The 16,170-nt window shown below is 36.3% G+C and overlaps 1 protein-coding gene across 1 annotated transcript in view; it reads left to right on the top strand.

Moving 5' to 3' along the window:
- Positions 1 to 16,170, top strand: part of LOC114256712 (uncharacterized) — a 65,836-nt gene that overhangs the window by 19,784 nt on the left and 29,882 nt on the right. Inside the window, exon 6 of the mRNA XM_082879381.1 lies at positions 15,493 to 15,873. Coding sequence (XP_082735507.1) covers positions 15,493 to 15,873 — 381 coding nt within the window. The remainder of the gene's footprint in view (positions 1 to 15,492; positions 15,874 to 16,170) is intronic.

Raw genomic sequence — 16,170 nt, 5'->3', positions numbered from 1 at the left:
GAGGTGCTCTCCAATAGAGGTTTTGAAAAAGTAAGAGAGAGTAAGGAAATCAAAAAGTGATCCAAAAAGTGAAATCCCGGAGTGTTATAAAAATCGCCCCGCTCGAGCGTGGAAACCCCCGCTCGAGCGTCAGACACAAACTCACGCTCAAGTGTCAAAAGCGTCGCTCGAGCATCAATTGCACACCTGCAGGAGTTTTGCAGACATGGTCCCCGCTCGAGCGTCAAACTCCCCGCTCGAGCGGAGGAACAAAATCAAAAGGATCACGCTCGAGCGTCAAAACTCCCGCTCGAGCGTCCGAAGACCTGCAGAGAAAAATACTGGGAGATGGATATTCACGCTCGAGCGTCAAAACTCCCGCTCGAGCGGAGAAGCAACAACGAAGGGCCCGCTCGAGCGTCAAAAGCTCCGCTCGAGCGTGAAGGCCAAATTCTGGGCATCAACCTTTGGTTTCAAAGCACAGCCAACCTGTTTCAAACCTGCCCAACACAACCCAAGACTCAAATATAAGGAGTAAAGGATTCAAATAAGAATGAGACAACAACACATCTACGGAACCGAGTCTGGAATACAATAAATAAAGAGAAGATAAACCAGGATCGCTATAATAAATTGTTCAGATCTTCGAAACGGGACCCATGATGGACCTCATGGGCCCAAACAACACCCTCTATCGACATGGAGATGGGCATTGTACCGGGCACCAAATCTATAGAGAATTCTACCTCATGATGGGGTGGTAACTCAGTGAGATCCTCAGGAAAAACATTTGGATACTCATAAACCACTTTAGGAAATATCCCTCGGATTGCACTATCCTCATCAAGAAGAAAACTAAGTTTGCCTTGACTTCGTGGGTCATACAACGGTGACAACCCTCTGTCAACTCTATCATCCAGAAAATAAAAACAATCCCCGCCAAAGGTGCATACCATAACCCTTCCGCGATAGCAATTTATGACGGCCCGATAAGAGGATGACCAGTCCATACCAAGAATAACATCAAACTCTGACATTTCCAATATCACCAAATTAAAAGGGCCCACGACACCCTCAATTCAAGACAACTTGACCCCTGATTGGTGACTCAACCATAAGCGCAGACTCTAGTTGTTCTACCGCTAGGCCTAACATGGATGCAAATGTTGATGCGATAAATGAATGAGATGCTCCCGTGTCTATCAATACGTTGGCCCAAGTGTTAGAAATAAGATAAGTACCTTTTATCACTGATGGTCCAGATGATTGTTCAGAAGCAGTGATTGCATAAACTCACCCTTGGGGCCTTTGCTCACCTCTACCTGCTCTCACAACATTAACCGGTTGTGTTGGCTGTGCTGATGTGGCCCCCTGTACTGCCCTTGTTGACTGCCCAGACTGAACTGATTGATAATTCTGTCACTAACCTTGGCCTACCTGATAACTCCCAGAATTTCGGGATCTAGAAGCGCTCCCCATTCCGACTAGCTGTGGGCAAGGCCCCTTCATGTGTCCCGATTGCTTACAATGGTAACATGTAGGCAGTTGGCCCTTTTCCTGGGCTTGGCTTTGAGAACGTGTTGGTTGTTGATGACTAGGATTTTGCTTGCACTCTATTGCTATGTGACCTTTCTGGCTACATCGGAAACAAGTAACATTGATAGGACCTGCACTTGTAGAACTTCTCACATAAACGAACCCCGATGACTTGGATTGCTGGGGCGTAGATTGGAAGGAAGATGAAGATGAGCCCCTAGATTTCTTGGAAGATCCAGTATCACCCTTAGATTTCGCATAACTCAACCTCTTATGTTTCTGCCTAGCTTCCTCAGCCTCTAACATAATCTCTACATGGGCAGCGGCCTCCACCAGTCTATCATACTCCCGATACATATTTCCCATCACCTTCATTAGAATTTTGGGCCTCGATGTCTTCTCAATTTCCAAACACCGATGCTCCTCAGTTGCCACAAGCTCGGGTGCAAAACCTGCTAGACTAGTAAATGTGGTCTCGAATTCCATCATTGGGGTGTCCAACTTCTGAAGTTCCTCAAATTGCTTTCTCAACCTCTCTCTAGCCGTAGGAGGCAAAAACTTCTCTTGGAAGGCATAGGTGAATGCCTCCCAAGCATGCTCTATTCCATGCTTAATGGACTTCTACCATTGGCTCACCTCATTTTTTAGTTGGTAGGTTGCCAATGCTATTGGGAGTTCTCCATTGCGAATGTCTAGAATCTCAAAAGACTCAATAATGTGCTCTTGCCATTCGTCTGCCTTCATTGGATCAGGCCCGCCACTGAACTCTGCAGGGTTCGAATGAAAGAATTCCTTCTTCAAGAAAGAGGTTCGAGTCTCCTCCTTTATTGTCCTCGTTGCTTGCTCGGCTCGGAGTATTTCCATGGACTCCCGAAGAGCCCTTGCCATCTCTCGGGCTAATACCTCCATTGCATCTTGGGTCGGAGGGATGGTCGTATCGTTTTGCCCTATCCCTTCTTCTTGGGGAGGTAAATCTTGCTGAGCCGGCATATCCCAGCTACCTCGGTGTGGCCTGTCATGACCTTTATCGCGTCCAAACATCCTATATAGAGATAAGGAGAAATGATTTAACTCACAATTCATACACTATACACGTCACCCATGAGTTAGACACACACCTATGCAGATATCTGTCACATAAGGCACACCACATAGTCATATAAACACATAGAACACATACGAGTTACTCCCTCAAAATTCTGACTAGTCCCATGGCACTCAAGGACCTCCTAGTGGAAAAAACATTGATCAGGTGCCTTTCCAAAAGAATTTTGATGATTGCAATAGGCACTAATCACATCCTAAGAGATTAACTCCATACCTACATTATCACACAAATAGGTAAGACACATAAGACAAACTAACATCCCTTTCTAACATAATAGCCCTATGCAGTAAAGCCACTTCCCACGAGCTCCAGGTATTCAACTTGGTTAGCTCTGATACCAATACGTAACGCCCTGACCAACAACCCTTCCTGTTTCTCTTTCTCATCCGGGCATTACCAATATAGGATGAACAACACAACAAAACAAAATAGAAATGATACTCATTAACAACATTCCTTCCCTTTTGAACTGTTTCCAAATCTCACAACATTGTCTCTTTACATTTGCAAAAGAAAATAAAATAGTTTAACAAGCAAGGATAGAATTAACCAAAAATTTCTTTATCCTTGTTACATCAAAATATCTGACTACACAGTCATTTAGAAACTTGTCTCTAACACACACAAAATACGATTCACCACAAGCTTTCATGTACAAGAAGTGTTCTTCAAACCAAAACGTTCATTTAGGGAGCACTTTATCTTCATTACCTGAAATGTGGTTAGTTTTGGGGGTGAGCAAAAGCTTAGTAGGCAATGAACTTAACAGGTTATAGCATTAATTGGAAAACACATGATTATTGTATTATGTATATGTATGAATGCTCTTATGCATGTGTATGCAAATGTAAGTTAAGTACACATTTCTTGAATTCAGACGGGGCGGTAAATATACTATGACCTTCCAAGTATGAGCTGATATTCAAAATACATACATAGATATAGATTTTGTATACTTAAAATAGTCCCACATTTGCCGGCTCCTGGGCACCTAGAAACATTTTTCCCTTCCGCATTTGCCGACTCTAGAAACGGCGGGCCTCGGACACCTAAAACCATGTTTTTCCACATTCCCTGACTCTAGAAATGGCAGGCTCGTGGACACCCAAAAATATTTTTCCACATTTATTTGGCGATATGCGCAGACAAGGCAATTGGGTACCTTGACTCCCCGCGCGGATATTAAATGTAATACACAACTCAAAACCACCCGACTCACTACATGGATTCATAGACTATTTACCCCTTTTTTAGCTTTCCACTGTTTGCACCATCCATTGAATCATAAGAGAAATTTAGTAACGCATATGATTCATGAATTCGCAAATACTCCTTTTTCCCTAAAATGATTTTCAATGTACAAAATTTACTATTTCACTTTTCCAATATTAACCATGGTTCATTCAACCATTATCACCAACACAAGATGTATGTAGGAGACAAAAATTTCCAACCTCAAAGCTAAGTAATCACCCCCAATTTCATGTTCTAAGAATCAATTGAATAAAACTCCTCTTTTTAAAACATGTTTCAAAACTAGGGTTTATAAAAAAATTTAGGGATTTCCCCTCTTTCATGAATTAGAGGCTAAATATCTTCACCAACAACACTAATCATCAAAGATAAGCATAATTCCATCCTTAATTATAAATCATTACTCATTTCCTTCCAAATCATTGGATAGTGAACACCATCTATATGTATATACATATATATATATATATATATATATCCACGAAATGAAAAGCCAATGAAATTACCACATATGAGTTCTAAATTAAAGGTATAACAAGTTAAGAACACCCCTATCTCGAAAATAGAAGCTAAAGTGGTGAATCCAAGCAAAACCTCCACCAAATCGCAAAACAATCAGTGAATAGCTTGAACTTGACTTATCTTGAAGGATCTTGGATGAATCTAGGGCACAATGGGCTAGGGTTTTCGAATGGGTAATAGAGAGAGAGAGAGAAATTGGAAAAAGTGAGGAAAGAATGAGTTAGATCGACTTTTAAGTGAGCTGATCAGAACAGATCGCTCGAGCGAACTTTTCATCGCTCGAGGGAACAACACAAATTCGAGGGGATCGCAAAATAATCGGTGGCTTGAACTTGACTTATCTTGAAGGATCTTAGGTGAATCTAGGGCAAAATGCTCAGAAATCAAGTGATTTGGGGGCTAGGGTTTCGGAATGGGTAATAGAGAGAGAGAAATTGGAAAAAGTGAGAAAATAATGAGTTAGATCGACTTTTAAGTGAGCTGACCCGAACAGACTGCTCAAGCAAACTTTTCATCGCTTGAACGAACAACACAAATTCGAAGGGATCGCTCGAGCGACCTTTTTACCAGTTGAACGCAAAATAAGAGGTTCCAGAAGTTTTGCAGAGCTACAGTGAAAATACTGGGAGCTTGAAATTTATGCTCAAGCGACCACTTCATCGCTTGAGTTGTCTTGCCTACAAAATGTCAAACTACTAGAGCTACCAATCTTCACTCGAGTGACCAAATGACCGCTCGAGTGGTCCACCAAAAACAATTGTCACAACGTACATGAGAGATAGTCAAAATCGAACAAAATTACAAAAATAGAAAACAACGTAACAAAGAACCAAACATGACCCTAGTAAAACACACTTAAAACATGATGACCAGATTAGTATCCTAAGTAGAGAACAATGCGGGACTTTTGTGGAATGAATGGCTTTTGTGAACAATATCTATGTGTGGGCTTCAAAGTTTCTGACAAATCTAAAAATCGCCGTGATATTGATTTGTGATTATGTTTCAATTTTTAAACAATAAATAACAATCCCAATCAGACAATCAAAGACAAATTGACACAACGATTTAACATGGAAAAACCACAACTAGAGCACCTCCAATTGTGATAAACAACCATAGGTGAAAGCCACAAAACAATCCATTAAGAAGACAAAAAGGAATTACACAAGTGTACTTTCAATTACCTAGCGAATCCACGCCTGAATTGAACCGACCCCAATGTTCTTATTGCACCACCGTGTTCACCTCAGAATTGTCTTGTCCAATGTTGAATCCACAGCACTGATGTCGAATCCATGACGATGAGCCACTTCGGAATCCACCAAAGCTTCAGGGCCCAAGTTATCCGAAATCCACTGAAGAACGCTTATCTCTTTGTGAACAAAAGAATAAGAACAACCCTTGATGTGTGAAAACCTGTAGTTTGTTAATTAATCGATCAACTTCTACACACCAAGGAAACTCATATAAACCACCCTCCAATAGAAAACACTTTGTTTTTTCTTCCTCTCTGAAAATCTGAATGGCTCAAACCTTGAAAATAGCGAACAAGGCACTTTATAAAAAACAGGATCGCGTAGACCGCTTGAGTGCACATTTCACCACTCGAGTGGTGTGACTAAAGGCGGTGCAAAACATATAGGCTAACCGCTCGAGCGCAACTTTCACTGCTCGAGCAGTAAAACTTTATTCCCAGAAGTTCTGGCGCTCTGCAAAACTACTGGATAACCAGGCAGCTCAATCCTCGTACTTAGTCAGCGAAGTGGCAAGCATGAAAGGATTGAGATTACAAACTCCTCTTCATAGACACAATTCGAGTTGGATTCGCATATAAATACTCATAATTTCAGTGAAATAAAAAATCGAATAAAATTACAGTTGAAAAGAGTTTTGTCAAACAGGATTGCCAATAACAACAACTTAACAGTTTCTTATTTTAATTGCCATTTGTATCACATTGAATGAATGGGCCATACCTTTTGTATGGCCTAAAGTTATACCTAACATCTCCAAAATACAAACCTAAAATATCTCCAAAAGCACAACAAAATAAAATAAAAATCACTCTAAAAAAAAAAAGTTGACCCAAGGCCTATCAAAAGTAAAACTTTTACTTACCCTCCAAAAAAGTAAGACTTTAACTATCCATGGGTTCCAATACTGAAGAATGAAAAAAAAAAAGCATTCATACACAAAGGTTAAAATAAATAAAATCTTATCTAAAGCCAAAACAAATTAAAATCATCATGATGTCCAAACACTCCGTATGTGTAAAGGTTGTCATTCTCATATTAATGGTTAGAATCAGGATTGTAAATCAGTCAAGTCGAGTCATATAATAGGTTGTTCAAATTTAATTTGAAAAACTTAACGAATTTAAAAATATATATAAGTTTGTCTTCTTTACCATTTGATCCGAACCCAAACGAGTTTTAATCGAATGGAGTTTGAGCAACGTGGTATTTTATTGCCCATTTAAGTTTAAAGAACTGAGTTCGAGCTAAACTCAAAAAATTGGTGAATTTCAAAATGTGTTCAACTTTAACTTATTTATATAACAAGTCATTCTTCAATTGTTTTTTATTGAGCCGAATATAAATGGAGTTCAAATAATTTGATTTGTTTTACCATCTTAACTTAAATAGATATGCCAAGAAAATGAATATTAAATTAAATAAGAAATTATCAATATAAAAAATTATCAAGGCACCGTGGTGAATTTTTAAAATAAAATTTTCTTCTTTTTCATAGGTCTAATACTCAAATCTACAACATAATTTTCCTTATCTAAAAAATAACTAATAAGATTATGGAACACAAATTATTAAAGACAAATAGAAAAATAATGATGAAAGATGGATGTAACGCCCCAAAAATATATACATCTGATAAACCCAATTTAACTCATAACATGATCTAATTCTGAATTATTCCATCATTAACATGAGAGAGAGAGAGAGAGAGAGAGAGAGAGAGAGAGAGAGAGAATAATAAATACTACATTCATTAATGTAAGGACCAAAACCCCCCTTCTTTCTATTCATGACTTTCTAGTAAGATTCGTAAAACAAATCACATGCATTCATACATTTACTATTTCTAGAATATGAATCTATGGCATGTGATGACAGAAATTTAAAGCAAGCTAAGTACCAAATAATGCCCTATTGGCTACAAGTTCCAAGGCCTTGCCCGATTACACAAAAGTGGTGTTCACACTTAAACACGAATAGCCCTTTGCTTACAAAAAGAAAAAAATAAAAATAAAAATCGAGCTTCGTGCTCCAAAAGTTCCTCATTGCCTTCACTTCGGTAGAGGCACATTGCAATCACCTGAAAATGGTTTCCACTAAGGGATGAGCATAAAGCCCAGCAACGATAATCTAAATAAAGTGCATGCAGTTTGACAATGTCATGAGGTGCAATGCATATGAGATGCCAATGTAAAAAATATAGGGTTTCTCATTTTGAAATTCTCATGCCATGCACTTGTTCAAAAGCATAACCAATTTAATCATTCATTTGATAGAACAAGGGGTGGTAAATATGACACTAGTAATCCCTAGGCTGGTGTCTGCAAGTAGGCATAACTAGCACTACCAATCTCCACTTTATTGGCTCCTAACCGGAAGGCACGTGGTACCTACTTTGCGCGTGTTTTCGGTCTTTCACTCTGGACACTTAGGCCAACTTAAACAATACCAACCTACACCCCTTATCCGGACTTACCAAACGTGCTTGTCCCATAACTCAACACATTTCAAATATTCCCAATGAATCAATTTGAAACAAAATCAATTTCTCAAATCCAATGCGAGAATTAAATCATTAGATTATGCAATGTTCAATGCCATGCATGAATTTGCAAATATTTCAATTTATCTATTTCACATGCAATTTCTACAATAACCACTACAACCCTCCACGGTTGCCCAAATAATTATCTCTGTACAAAATATAAATTTCAAGAGATAAATATAACTCATAATGTCATATTTTCAATCATTTCAACACAAGAGTAACAATCACATGTTCAATCTACTCGTTCCCAACTCAATTAAGAATTATAGTATTCTTAAAAGAAATTTCATCAATCTTCCCTTTTTATTCAAACTCAAGAATTCATCTAGAATTTTCATAATGCAAAAAATAACATACGTTCCTTTCAACAATTCTCAATACCTCAACATGATAAATATTTTCATCTTTCTCAGAAGTTCAATATTTTCAAATTTAACAATTTCCAAAGAAAACCTCAATGGTTTTCAATTCCCAACAACATTCTCATCAATCTCATCCCTATAAACATCCACTTTCAAATTCTCATTTGTTTAAATAAACATATGTTTTAACTCTTGTAAGCTTTTCACAAACTCATCCCAAAATCTAAATCTTAATATTTTAAATTTCTAGGGTTTTATTAAAAATTTGGGGATTTCTCATAAAAAAAAAAAAACATTCAACATCCATGAGTCATACAAAACCCTAATCTTTTCAAATATCACACTATCAAAATAACACATAATAAAGCCAAAACACATACACAATGTTTAGAAAATCCCTACCTCAAGTTCTAGAAAAGGAGAAGAAAGAAAATGCCCAAAATTGATGGTGCCAAAAAATTGATCTCCATTGCACAAAACGAAATCCTCGCCAGCTCTGCACTTTGATCTCAAGAACAAGGGTCCAAAACCTAATGGATTTTGGTGGATCAAAGATTTTGTATAATGAATGTTTAAAGAAAAAAAAAATAAGAGAGAGAGTCAGCCAAGAGATAGAGAGCAGAGAGACAGAAGAAGAGATGAAAAGAAAGTAGAAGAAAAGAGAAAAAGAAATGAGGGAAAGGAGTGGAAGGGGCAACCCCCGCTTGGGTTGCCTCTCATTTACATAATATATATATATATATATCAATTAAAGTATATTTTCACACCGTCATAATATTTTGTAACATAAATGATAAAATGATATTATATTTTCTCACCACAAAATATTTTTTGTTTGATGGTGCACACCATTAATATTTGTAACTCTTTCATGGTAGTAAAATAGATAATAAGGATAATAATAATAACAACAACAATAATAGGTGATTACAACTAGTCACGATTCAATCAATTAGATCCAAAATGAATCAAATTTAATAATCTAGAATAAATCTCTAACTGAGATTAAACTATAAAATAATCTAAATAGACTCAAGGTTGCCCCCACCATTAACACAATCAAATATGAACTAAAATAATTAAGTTTGGTCTAATCAAATAAGACCCCAAAAATGTAACCCCTCGAAATAACTACAATAAATCATCCACGACGATAAGTAAACAACAATATGAATCAAAGCATAATGTCCTTCCATTACATAAGACTCAATTGTACAAAGGGTGACACATGCGAATATACATTCATAAGTCCTAACCCTAAATATATAGCATGTGTCAACAACAAAGATATGAAATAAAAGTTAAACAGATAATAAAAATGCCCTGAAGGCTACAACTTTCCAAGACTGTACTTGGTTACATCAAAATGGATTTAAATCCAATACAGGTAAAGCCCTAGGCTTGTACAAAATAATTACAACAAGCAAGCAAAATGAAGCTCTTGCTCCTATCTTCCCAAGCAACTACCTTGGCGGAGGCATCTCACCAATACCTGAAAATGGTTTTCCCATATAGGGTGAGCTAAAGCCCAGTAAAAATAATCCAACACAATATATGAATCTTAACAAAGATTTAAGGGTGAAATGCATATGGAATACCCATGCCAGAATGTTTTACATTTCTTTTCCAAAGACCACGCCATGCTCAGTTTATATCACCATTGTCAAATCATGTTCTTTACAATAGAAAACAAGGGGCCAAATCTCAAACCAGTATAACCTTTCACGGATATTTCGTCCATTGGAAACCGTCAAACGGCATCCATGTATACGTAGCCTATACAAGCGACTCTATTGCCATTTTATAGATATTTCGTTCGTGGGAATCGGCATCCATGTATACGTGTGTTTTTCAGGACTTCCACCTTGGACACATAGGCCAACCTAATTTGGTGATACACAACTCTTTCCCACTTTCATCAATTTTTCTCAAAATTATATACATTTGCAATGTATTAAATGAGCAACAATATTCAATGCACATGCATGAGAAATTAGTTTCAATTCACCTAATCCCCATGCAATTTCTACAACAATCAAAGCTATCCTCCACCGATAGCCCAAAATAGATATAAAATCTCCAATATAGATAAACTTTCTAAAATTCAAGATGTGAGCGATAATACATATCCAACTCCACCATCCATAGCAATATCCATCTAATTTTACATTTCCAATCTCAATTCCATTTATTTATACAAAATAAATATTTGAGACATTTAGGGAAAAATCCTTTTTCTTCCAAAATTCATTCCAAATATCAAAATCAATAATTTCATCACAACTCAACCTCATTTCCACTCCCACAACCATTTTCAATACATCCATTGGAAACTCTCTTTTTATTTCAAACCAAAACCCTAGGTTTGCTCAAAATCCCCAAAAATCACAAAATTATTTTATAAAAACAAATAGCTAAGTTAAATCATAAAGGAGTGTAGAGAATCCTTATCTCGAAGCTAGAAGACCAAGAAGGGAAAGGAGAAACCTCAAAGAAGCCGAAATCCAACTATACTCGGATGAAAATGGAGCTCTAAGTGAGCTCCACCTTTTTCTTAAAGGAAGTAAGGTAGATAAATCAATGAATGCAAGTGTTTTAGAAGAGAGAAAGTGAGTTTTAGAAAGAGAGGGTCTTAACTTAGGGTTTTTAGAAAGTTTAGAGAGATATATGAAAAAGTGATGTAAAAAGTAATTTTTACAGACTGATATACACGTCGTCCGCTCGAGCGTAGGATGTGATGCTCGAGTGTAGAATACACCCTCCTAGTAGTTTTAAACACAGAAGGCCAATGCACGAGCGCAAAAAGGGCCGCTCGAGCACAACACCACTCGAGCGCAAGAAGCTTCGCTTGAGTGAATAATAACAAGTCCCAATAGTTTTGCAGACCTGCAAAAGTACTGAGAGTTCATAAAGCCTGCTCGAGCACAAGAAGTGGTGCTCGAGCGTAGAAGCAAACTTTTGGACAACAAGGTTTTTGAAAAACAAGGTACCAACCTGTTCCAAACACAACCAACACATCTCAATAGCCAAATTCAAGGAGGGAAAAGTGGAATAAGACTAGAACAACTGTACAAAACCATGAAACCCGAATCCAGAATATCAAATGGGTCGGGTCTTAAACCAGAATCGCTATAAAAAATTTAATTTATATACAGGTTCAATACCAAAAATCAAGAGTAATTAAGACTCAGAAATTTCAAAGCAGGTCTCACAAAGTCAAAATTGAAGGGTAATATAATATGTTTTTCACAAATTTAAATTGAATGGTCCACCACACAACAACTACAGTAGTAATGACAACGCAATAAAAAAAAAAAAATTTAAAATCCATACTAATCCAATACTAACCAACATCCAAACTCGCAAACGTATTAAGAAGGTTACTAAATAGGTACCAAGAAAATAAATAATTAAATAAATCAAATTTGATTCAACTCATGACAGTGGAAAACAATGTGAAGAGGTCATAACAAAAAGGTGTTTAGTTAATAATTAAGCAATACAATAAATATTTCAAAAGAATATGGAGATATGCAATTATCAATTTGCTTGCCTATTGCTTTTCATTTCCACTCTTACATCATCAGAGCACACATTTGGAAACTGTTGCAATTATCAATTGTTGTTTATCCATAATTTTGTAACAGTCACTAACTACAAGTGTTGTAAATTACTTTACATGTTGCTTTCCCTGTCTTGGAGGAATTGCCTATGTCATGCCTCGAAACAATTATAACAAACCATCCACGATGATAAGTAAATAACAATCTAAATCAGAGTATAATAGCTTTCCATTACATAAGACTCAGTTGTATAAAAGGGTGACACATGCGGATATACATTCATAAGTCCTAACTCTGAATCTATAGCATGTGTCAACAACAAAGATATGAAAATAGAAGTTAAACAGATAATTGAAATGCCCTGAAGGCTACAACTTTTCAAGACTATACTTGGTTACATCAAAATGTATTTAAATCTAACACAGGTAAAGCTCTAGGCTAGTACAAAATAATAACAAGTAAACAAAATGAAGCTCTTGCTCCAATCCTCCCAAGTTACTTCCTTGGCGGAGACATCTCACCAACACCTAAAAATGGTTTTCCCATAGAGGGTGAGTCAAAGAGCAGTAGAAATAATCCAACACAATATATGAATCTTAACAAAGATATAATGGTGAAATGCATATGCGATGCCCATGTCAAAATGTTTTACATTTCTTTCCCAAAGACCATGCCCGGCTTAGTTTATATCACAATTCTCAAATCATGTCCTTTACCATATAATACAAGGGGGAATTCTCAAACCGGTACAACCTTTCACGTATATTTCGTCCGCGGGAAATCGTCAAACGGCACCCATGTAAACATAGCCTATAGTATTACCATTTTACGGATATTTCATCCGCGGGAATCGACACCCATGTATATGTGCGTTTTTTGGGACTTTCGCCATTGACACATAGGCTAACTTAATTTGGTGATACACACCTCTTTCCCACTTTCACCCATTTTTTTCAAAATCAAATACATTTGCAATGCATTAAATGAGCAACAATGTTCATGGATGAGGAATTAGTTTCAATTCACCTAATCCTCATGCAATTTTTACAACAATCATAGCTATCCTCCACTAATAGTCCAAAATAGATATTTCTAAATAGATATAAAATCTCCAATACAGATAAACTTTCCAAAATTCAAGATGTGAGTGATAATACATATCCAACTCCACCATCCATACCAATATCCATCTAATTTCACATTTCTAACATCAATTCCATTTATTTATAGAAAATAAATATTTGAGACGTTTAGGACAAAATCAATTTTCTTCCAAAATGTATTCCAAGTATCAAAATCAACAATTTTATCACAACTCAACCTTATTTCCACTCACACAACCATTTTCAATAACTCCATTTGAAAACCTCTCTTTTGATTTTAAACCAAAAGCCTAGGTTTGCTCAAAATTTCTCCAAAATCACAAGATTGTTTTATAAAAACAAATAGCGAAGTTAAAAATCATAAATGAGTGTAGAAAATCCCTACCTCGAAGTTAGAAGACTAAGAAGAGAGTGGAGAAACCTCAAGGAAGCTGAAATCTAACTCTATTCGGATGAAAACGAAGCTCTGGGTGAGCTCTACCTTTTTAACAATGGGAGTGGAGTGGAGAACTGGGTAGATCTTGGTGTATTTGTAGAGAGAGAGAGTAAGTTCTAGAGAGAGATGCACTAGATTTAGGGTTTTGAAATGTTTTAGAGAGAGATGAAAAAGTGATGTGAAAAGTGAATTTTATGGACAGATATACACAGTCCGCTCGAGCGTCTAGACACAAAAATAATTACCGCTTGAGCTCAAGAAGTGAAGCTCGATTGTAGAATACACACTCCCAGTAGGTTTACAAACAAAAAGCCAACGCTCGATCGCAGTAAAGGCCGCTTCAGCCAAGACCGCTCGAGCGCAAAAAGTTCCGCTCGAGCATAGAATATCACTTCCCAGTAGTCTTGCAGACTTGCAAAAGTGCTGCGAGTTCACAAAGCCCGCTCGAGCGTAAGAAGTGATGCTTGAGCAAAGGAGCAAAATTCTGTACAACAAAAGTTTGAAAACCAAGCTACCAACCTGTTCCAAACGCAGCCAATACAACTCAATAGCCAAACTCAAGGAGGTATAAGGGAAATAAGACATGAACAATAATACAAAACTATGAAACCTGAATCCAGAGTATCAAATGGGTTGGGTCTTAAACCAGAATCGCTATAGTCTAACATAATAGAGATATGGGTTTGAAAGATATCAAGGTTTCTATTGGTGACAAATTGGTACATGTGGTTCAGTTCAATATACTCCTATGATTGCAAAATCTAAAAACATACAACGTATATAATTGTCCAAAGATGGAAGCGATAGTCACGGAGAAAGAAAAAGAAAAAGGAACCACCAGTAATGATATCATTGCGTTCCCTCAATTAACAACTCTCAATCCTTCGGAGTTGGCGAGCCTTAAAAGTTTTTACACGTGGCCTACAAGATCGGAAGCACAACCATTGTTCAACCACCAGGTTTGATTTTCCTAATTTATTTTCTCAACCCTAGCAATGGGAAAGTGTGCCCAAAAAAAAAAAAATTAAAATTCCTTTTCAATTACAATTTTAAATTTGAAACTTATTTGAATATTCTCTTTCTATCCAAATCCAAATAAAAGTAAAATAATTTGAAGGTGGACATGCTAGGGGCCTACGATGGAAATTACATTATTACCCAAACAAAAATATGTATGAATTCTAAATTTAACACTATTTTTATTTTGAAAATGAATCTTAATATGATTTTATTTGGCTAAAATTATGTCCAAAATTTTAATTTGCCTAATCTTGGTTTGGGGTTCCTTAAAAAAATATTTAAATATTGGATATCATACTGGATATCATATTTCGAGTTCAAATAATTTGATTTGTTTTACCATCTTAACTTAAATAGGTATGCCAAGAAAATGAAAATTAAATTAAATAAGAAACTATCAATATAAAAAATTATCAAGGCACCGTGGTGAATTTTTAAAATAAATTTTTCTTCCTTTTCGTAGGTCTAATACTCAGATCTACAGTATAATTTGCCTTATCAAAAAAATAACAAATAAGATTAGGGAACACAAATTATTTAAGGCAAATAGAAAAATAATGATGAATGATGGAAAACAATGTGAAAAGGTCATAACAAAAAGGTGCATAGTTAATAATTAAGCAATATAATAAATATTTGAAAAGAATATGGAGATATGCAATTATAAATTTGCTTGTCTATTGCTTTTCATTTCCACTCATGCATGATCAGAGCACGCATTTGGAAACTGTTACAATTATCAATTGTTGCTTATCCACAATTTTGTAACAGTCACTAACTACAAGTGTTGTAAATTACTTCACAGGTTGCTTTCCCCGTCTTGGAGAATTTGGTAATTTCGAAATTGCCTAACATAATAGAGATATGGGAGAAGCGATTACTCATAGCCTCAGAAAACGAATCAAAGTCCTGCCGACTGAAAGAATTGGAAGTTTATAATTGTGAGAAATTGGTTCATGTGGTTCGGTTCAATATGCTCCCACGACTGCAAAATCTGGAAACATTCAAAGTAGCCAGTTGTCGAAAGATGGAAGCAATAGTTGCGGAGAAAGAAAAAGAAAAAGGAACCACCAGTAATGATATCATCGTGTTCTCTCAACTAACAACACTTTTCGAGTTGGCGAGCCTTAAAAGTTTCTACAACTGGCCTACAAGATTTGAAGCACAACCCTTGTTCAACCACCAGGTTTGATTTTCCTAATTTATTTTCTCAACCCTGTCCATGACAAAGTGTGCACCCAAAAAAAAAATTAAAATTAAAATTCCTTTTCAATTACAATTTTAAATTTGAAACTTATTTGAATATTCTCTTTCTATCCAAATCCAAATAAAAGTAAAATAATTTGAAGGTGGACATGCTAGGGGCCTACGATGGAAATTACAATATTACCCAAACAAAAATATGTATGAATTCTAAATTTAACACTATATTTATGTTTTGAATATGAATCTTAATATGATTTTATTTGGCTAAAATTATGTG

Source organism: Camellia sinensis, chromosome 7 (assembly GCF_055761805.1).
Source record: "Camellia sinensis isolate YWXY chromosome 7, ASM5576180v1, whole genome shotgun sequence".
NCBI classification, from domain to species: domain Eukaryota; kingdom Viridiplantae; phylum Streptophyta; class Magnoliopsida; order Ericales; family Theaceae; genus Camellia; species Camellia sinensis.
Note: the sequence above shows the minus strand (reverse complement) of the source record. Positions and strands in the feature narration are given on the sequence as shown.